This window comes from Macaca thibetana, chromosome 5, assembly GCF_024542745.1.
Source record: "Macaca thibetana thibetana isolate TM-01 chromosome 5, ASM2454274v1, whole genome shotgun sequence".
Lineage (NCBI taxonomy): Eukaryota > Metazoa > Chordata > Mammalia > Primates > Cercopithecidae > Macaca > Macaca thibetana.
Window position 1 is genome coordinate 2,062,165 of NC_065582.1, and position 8,113 is coordinate 2,070,277.

General features: G+C 41.6%; 1 protein-coding gene across 1 annotated transcript; it reads right to left on the minus strand.

Moving 5' to 3' along the window:
- Window positions 1-6,067: 6,067 nt before the first annotated feature.
- ZFP42 (ZFP42 zinc finger protein) lies at window positions 6,068-7,310 on the minus strand. Its single transcript, XM_050789985.1, has 2 exons — window positions 6,693-7,310; window positions 6,068-6,602 (listed from the first exon to the last, which is right to left on the minus strand). The coding sequence occupies exons 1-2, from the start codon at window positions 7,224-7,226 to the stop codon at window positions 6,159-6,161; spliced, it is 978 nt and encodes a 325-aa protein (XP_050645942.1). The 5' UTR covers window positions 7,227-7,310; the 3' UTR covers window positions 6,068-6,158.
- Window positions 7,311-8,113: the final 803 nt, after the last annotated feature.

Here is an 8,113-nt window from a genome sequence, read left to right on the forward strand (position 1 = left end):
TAAAGGCAGCTGCAGTTTCCTTAGATACCCCACCAAACAGAATCAGTCTTTGATGTTCAAGGAAGAGGGAACTCACTACTTCACTGTCATATGGCTGAAAATAAATCTAGTATATAAACTTAGAAATATAAAGACTTCCTTTTGAACTTGGGCATGAACTAGATATACGACAAAATCTTGTTTATTTCTATACGTATATATGGACGTACGTATATAGTCATATGACAAAATCTATCTCAAATTACGTATATCTATGTATGCACATATACACACATAAAAAGCAGGGACTATAAAATTCAAAAACAAGCCTGAAGTGGGGTTTATGTTATTTATTGCTGCATAACAAACTAACCCAAAATTAAGTGGCTTGAGGCAATCTTTTTGTACTGTGCATCATTTTGTGAGTTAGCAACTTGGAAAGGGACCAACTCCTGTGGCATCACCTGGGGTGATCAGGGCTAGATGGCTTTTCCAGTCGTCTTCTTCGCTCACAAGCCCAGCACCTCACTGCTCCTTAGCCTCTCTCTCCACATGATTTCTTGTCCTCCAGGCCTCTGCCTGTGGCTTGGATTGCACTCAGGAAGGCGGTCTTAGGGTAGTCATGCTTCTCAAACGCCAGTTGGTTTCCAAGACAGCAGCAAACTAGCAGTTGGTTTCCAAGACAGCAAGGCCTCTTATAAACTAAGCCTGGAGCTGGCCTAACCATTACAGCGCTATTTACGTTATACTGTGTTCTACTGATCAAAGCAGTCACAAACTCGAGGGGAAGGAAACAGACCCCTACTCTCATTAAGAGAAGTAGCAAAGAATTTGCAGGCATCTTTCATCTGCCTAAGTGTAAGATCTATTAAGCACATACACACACTCCATAAAGCTTCCCCTCTACAAAAATATCGCTACCATGCCGAGTCCTCAGCCGTCTGCACACAGATAAGAACGGGGTGCTATTACACATACTGCGTGCAACTTTAACTTTTTTATATGTAATGGTGAGAATAATTAAAATTCCCTCAAGTTTTATTACTTCTTTGACTTGTATATGTGTATTTTAGGACAAACATTTTAAGCTGCACGGAGCACACAGCAAGCTTTTAATAACATGTAACTAAAATCTTAGGAGCATGAAGAATAGTTTATTAATGCCCAGGGGATCATTCTAGTCTAATACCTTCGATTTACTGAAGTCACAAAAGTTATGTTGGCTTGTTTTATGAATATAATTTTAGCCACATGGTAAAGTATAGCTTTGTACAGGTGTCCTCACATGTCTGGTCCACTGACATCTAAGAAATCCAACTCTGGGGTTAGGGAGAGAAGCAAAGGACCTAATAAAAACCACATGTTAACCATTAATGTTCATTTACCAAATCTTGCTTAAACTCTTGTACTCTCAAAGCTAATTTCGTCCAACTGCCTTTTAATTATAGTCTCTTGTTCAGAGTTGCAAATATAATGGCTTTTTAATATGACGTGCACTGTTCTGTGTCCAGTGTAGGATGTAATCATGCAATTTATTCAGTCAGAGCCAGTGCATTAGGTAATTAAAACACAAGCACACACAGATTCCTGCACATGCATATAGCCAGCAAAAAACAATCTGAGAAACAAGAATATTTGTCAACAATATAACAACCTGACAAATTTGCTTTCAGATAGAATTCTGTAAATCCTATGTCCACAAATGTGTATTGTAGCTATGGTGAAATACTGAAGTCAGATATCACTGGGTGAGCTGTGCACATATCACAGGGTATCAAACAAACAACACTGATCTGAAGTAGGAATAGAAGTGATATCACCATCGAACAGTCTTGGTAGATAATGATAATTCTCCATACTGGTGAGCTCTTCATTATTCAAGATGCTGGAAGATGAACAGACCCTCAGTCCCCTGTCTCTTACAGAGAAGGAAGGCAGAAAAGAATATAATGAGATTTAAGATTATTTTCACTATTATGAAGATGATCAAACAAAATAATTTAAGAACTCTTAGTGGTGATTACTTTTGGGAACTAGGAATAGATATGTGCCTGTGTTACATGTATATGCACACACAAACACATTTTTTTCTTTTAAGGAGAATATATTAGTCTATTAAAGTTGTTCACTTTTATTCCAGTTTCATTTCAGAGTAATCATATTTTATATAAAAATGAGTAACACTTGCCGGGCGTGGTGGTTCATGGTGGTATTTTTTTTTTTTTTGAGATGGAGTCTCACACTGTCGCCCGGGCTGGAGTACAGTGGTGCAATCTCTGCTCACTGCAACCTCAGAATCCCAGGTTCAAGTGATTCTCCTGCCTCAGCCTCCCAAGTAGCTAGGATTACAGGCACACACCACCACACCGGGCTAATTTTTGTTTTATTAGTAGAGATGGAGTTTTGCCATGTTGACCAGGCTGGTCTTTCACTCCTGACCTCAGGTGATCTGCCCGCCTTGGACTCCCAAAGTGCTGGGATTACAGGCATGAGCCACCGCGCCTGGCCCAGCATGTACATCTTCAATAAACATGATAAAAAATTTAAAAAACCCTATACGTGTAAGATTCTGTTTGTTGTTTATGGGCTGTGAAGTCAAATGCCAGCTTGAAAACAGAAAAATATTTATTCATTCCTCAGGATTTGGGGTTTGTCAAATGCCAGTGTCTGGAAAGGTGAAAAGCTAGATGAACCGAGACTTTTTTCAGTTTTCTCTGGGTATGTGTTCAGGTATCTTGCATTCGTTCTTATTTAAAATACAAATATGGAGAGCCTATGTACATTTCTTCTGGAACCATAAACAAAGGATTTCAGGTGACACATCCTCATATATCCTCATTAGCTAACCTCCTTTTCCTTTTTTTTTTTTTTTTCCCTCCATTGCATCCACATGCTTTCTTCCTCTTACCTTCTTAGCAGTTTTAGGGTTCCTTTTCGGAAGAAAAGTACAAACAAAAACAGCTAGGAAGCTGGCTGAGTAGCATCGTATTCCTCAGGCAGGATTTGACTAAGCCTTGGGATCCGGATACACAAGCATTTTCTCGGATTGCTGTTTCTTACACAGTTAAGCTTTAGAGTTGTTAACAGGGAGTTTTGGACCCTTCAGCTCTAGAAAAGAGCTAAACAGGAACAGCCACCTGAGAACAGCAAGAGGGATGGAGACTGGCTCCCGGTGGAGAGGCTGGTCTACCTTTTAGAAATGCTCACGGTTCAGGAAGAAATATCTCCATCCACCCCTCTTCGTGCCCTGCATCTCGGCTCTCCAGCTTGCAGCCTAAACCCTGCCCCTGACTTCCTCTGGTCTTGAGGGCTGCTATTTACTCCTGCCTTTTGCCTGGTCGTTAGAGGTGCTCTGTTCCAATTCATCTCCGAAGTAGAAACCCACAGAAGAGCGAATCAAACACAATGCTACCAAAGCAAAACGAGCTGAGAATATGCTCTGTCATCTTGACCAAATACCAAATTCCCATCCCAAGTTCTAAACTCACGCATTTGGTTTGGAGGAAATGCCACACTTACAAATGGATTACGTAACCAATGGTCCTCACTCAGTACCCACATTCCTGTAAAAATGATACTAGAAATTCTAGACCAAATTAAGAAATAATTTCCATAGTCCATAGTAGCAATTAGCTCATACCGACGTCAAAATGTAAGCCTTTGATTTTTTTACTTGTTTTAAAGACATATTTTAGACTTTGGCATTTTAAAAATCAAGATTAATCTTAAGTTGGATACATTTACTTAGTGTGGTATTGTTATTACCTGAAAAGCCATTATATTAATGGTATGCTTAGCATCACCTCCACTGATGTCTTAAATCTTAAAATCAAATAATTATGGTTATTTTAATTATACCTGATTATCACATTAATTCTGGGGGAAACATGCATTTCAAGTTTGATGGCTGCATATTTTTGGCCATTATGCGGTGATTCCAATCAGGGATTCACTTAATACTGATAAAAATGAGTTAATCCCTACATTAGATTTTATTTTTACCAGCTACTTTCCAACAATTTCTCCCTTTATCCATGTGTAACTGCTTTCTCTGAATTTCCTTCCACAGCAAGTAAATACACCAGATCCCGTCTCATCTGTTAGTAACAAGAAACTTGCTCTTACTCTGTGGCTTGCCTCCAGCTGTGGCCCTGTCCCTGAAGGACACTTGCACATTTGCTGTTGAACAAAAGTGGCATGAATTATGCAGCCCGTTTCCCCTTAATGAACATTTAAGTTATGGGTTTATTACTATTAAAAATACTATTCAGTCAACGTTCTTGAACAGATCCCTTTGTACATTAGTGCAAATAACCCTCAGTACCTCAGAATGTGACTTTATTTGAAGGTAGGGTCTTTACAGAGGTCCTCAAGTTAACATGAGGTCATCAGCATGGGTGATAATCCCACACGACTGGTACCCTTGTTCGGACACAGGCACAGAGGGAAGGAATGTGGGGATACAGGGTGAATGCCATGTGAACACGAGACAGTCACCTAAAGCCAAAAAGGGAAGCCTGGGCCAGTCCTTCCCTCCCAGCCTCAGAAGGAACCAGCCCTGCCAACACCTGGGTTTTGGACCTCTAGCCTCTGGAACCGAGACAATACATTTCTGCTAAGTCACCTAGCTTGGGGGTACTACTATGCCAGCTCTAAAAACGAATATAGCAGACTTTACAATATTTATTTCCAAACTGGCTGTGACAATGTATACCTTCCCCAACCGCACATAAGCCTAACTTCCCACCATACCTCACCTATACCGAACATCAGTCTGTTCAGTTTTGCTAAATTTTAAGAACAAATAAATGGTACCTCTTTTCAATGCAGACTCTTTGATTTTTTAAAATACAGACTTGGCATATTTCTGAAGTTTCGTATTCTTTAGTTGTAAAATATCTAAAATGGATTCAAATGGACTAACGCTATCAAATAATCGCTCACATCTAACCGTATGAGTTCCATATAGTTTGATACAGTGGTAAAAAGAAAACAAAAATTAGAATGAAACAGAGATGACTTTAAAAAATGTTTAATGACTCATTCATTTATTGACTATCTACTGCAAATTTTTCATTCTCTAGGACAATGACATGTACCATGAAGAATATTTTTATTTTTTACTTTTTTAAAAAGATGGGCTCTTGCTGTTATCCAGTCTGGGGTCCAGTGGTGCAATCACAGCTTACTGTAGCCTCAAACTATCCTCCTGCTTCAGCCTCCTGAGTAGCTGGGAACACAGGTGTGTGCAACCAGGCCTAGCTAAGTTTAAAAGTGTTGGGGGAGCTGGGCGCAGTGGCTCACATCTGTAATCCCAGCACTTTGGGAGGCCGAGGTGGGCGGATCACTGGAGGTCAGGAGTTTGAGACGAGCCTGGCCAACATGGTCCCAGCACTTTGGGAGGCCAAAGTGGGCAGATCACCTGAGGTGAGGAGTTCAAGACCAGCCTGGCCAAAATGGTGAAACCCCATCTCTACAAAAAATACAAAAATTAGCCAGATGTGGTGGTGTACGCCTGTAGTCCCAGCTACTCAGGAGGCTGAGGCAGGAGAATCCCTTGAATCCGGGAGGCAGAGGTTGCAGTGAGCCGAGATCACGCCACTGCACTCCAGCCTGGGTGACAGAGCCAGATGCCTACTAAAAAAAAAAAAAAAAAAAAAAAAAAAAAAAAAACAACAAATAAAAACAATTTTTTTTTTTTTTTGCAGAGACAAGATCTCACTATGTTACCCAGGCTGGTCTGGAACTCCTGGCCTCAAGCTATCCTCCCGCTTTGGCCTCCCAACAAAGTATTAGGATTACAGGCATCAGTCACTATGCCTGGCTGAAGTATTTATTTAAAAGGCAAAAACTAAGAAATGAAAACTACACAATTAAAACTCAAAGTTATTTTCATATTTATAGTACATGAAAATAAGTCTTATATCTAATAATCCAACAGATACTATATTAAAGGTCATGCTTTTGAAGTCAATTTATCACTGACCTTCCTGTTGGAAGCACATTTTAAGAATACAAAGTTCTAAATAAAACAAAAAAGAAAAAAAATACACCATGTTCTCAAAACGGTATCACAAAGTGTGGGAGCATCTTAGAAACACCAAATTATAACCACTTTTGGGGTTGCAATATTGATTTAAAAATTCCGTCCTAGAAACAATAATCAAGAGGCCGATTTGTCACTGATCACTGATCACTCTTCTGCCTATCCTGTTGGAGGACCACTCTCCGTCTTGTTCATTCTTGTTCGTATTTGCATGCGTTAGGATGTGGGCTTTCAAGTTATTTGACTGAGTAAACCTCCTGTTACAGCCTTCAAAGGGACACACGAACCGTTTCTCCCCCGTGTGGATGCGTACATGCGTACGCAAATTGAAGTCCAGGGAGAAGCGCTTTCCGCACCCTTCAAAAGTGCACTGAAACGGTTTTTCTCCAGTGTGAACCAGGAAATGTCTTTTTAGTTTCGAGCTCTCGACGAAGGCCTTCCCGCATTCTGCACAGATGTGGTCTCGGGGACCATGAGTGAGGAGATGCTTTTTCAGGGCGGCTCTGTTCCTCAACTTCTTATTGCATCCACTCTGAGGACAAGCGATCGCACTCAGACTGTCATATTCTTTACCACTCTGAGGACAAGCGATCGCACTCAGACTGTCATATTCTTTACCACTCTGAGGACAAGCGATCACACTCAGACTGTCATATTCTTTGCTTACGGGGGGCTTCTTTCTAGCAAATTCTGCGAGCTGTTTTCGATCTGAGAGGTCAATGCCAGGTATTCCTCCAGGCGGAAGCTTCTCGCCTGTCACGAACTCAGAACACTCGAGCGAATTCTCTCCAACTATCTTTTGAGGAAGATCTTTCTTTGCCCCTTTTTTCATGTATTGCAAAGAACATTCAAGAAGGGAGCTTGCTTCGAGAACCTTTTGAGAAAGCTGTTGTTCTGATCCTTTCTTTAGGTATTCCAAGGACTCAAAAAGTGAGTCCTCTTCCAGGATGGGTTGAGAAAACTCACCCCTTATGATGCATTCTATGTAACAGTCTGAGAAATCGTCCTCTCCAACAGCCTGAGGGCCAGGCTCATGGCACACGTGGTCATCACAGAAGACCCACACGGCGCCCACAGGCTCCATTTCCGCCTGCAGGTCTTGGCTTGCCTTGCCTGGCCCGGGCTTAGCCCTGCCGGGGGCTCTTCCACCCAGGCCTTTCTGGCGTCTCGTCTTGGCCCGTTTCTTCAGTTGCTGGTTCATGTTTTCCTGACTGTGTCCTTCTTGAAGGTTTACACCAGGATGTATCAACCACCTCCAGGGAGTAGTGATCTGAATAAGCTGTCTTCAGCAAACACCTGCTTTATGATAATAACCTTTAGTTAAAATAGATTCCAGTATCAGAGCTACTGTCAAAAAATGACCTAGGAGTCATTATTTCCAATAATACATTTCCATCTTCTCTGATAAACTAACCAACAGACCGAGAATGAGCTCTGTGTAAGACACGAGTCATAAACAGATCTTATCTAGGTGTTCCCACAAGTTATCGGAACCCTCTATATCTAATTGCTCACCTGACATGCATTGGTCAGGACCATGTGCTAGCTCTACTTTAGGCTACACAGTTTGTGATACATCAGTAAACAGGCACACAAACATCTATGCCTCCATGGACTAGACATACTCATGAGTATAGAAAATAAGCAATGTATGCCACGTGTTAGAAGGTGACTAAGTGTGAAAGAGTAAGCAAAGGCACTGGTAGGAAACAGAAGCCTGCAATATTAAATAGGGCACTTGGGCAAACCTTCACTGGGGTGGTAAGTGGCAGTTCGTTAAAAGCCTGAAGCGGGTAAGGGAGCAAAATATTGTCTTCTTTCTTTTCCTTTTTTTTTCTTTTTGAGACGGAGTCTCACTCTGTCGCCCAGGCTGGAGTACAGTGGCGCGATCTCAGCTCGTTGTAACCTCCACCTCCTGGGTTCAAGTGATTCTCCTTGCCTCAGCCTCCTGAGTAGCTGGGATTACAGGCGCATGCCACCACACCTGGTTACCCTTTCTATTTTTAGTAGAGACGGGTTTTCACCATGTTGGTCAGGCTGGTCTCGAACTCCTGACCTCGTGATCTGCCCGCCTCGGCCTCCCCAAGT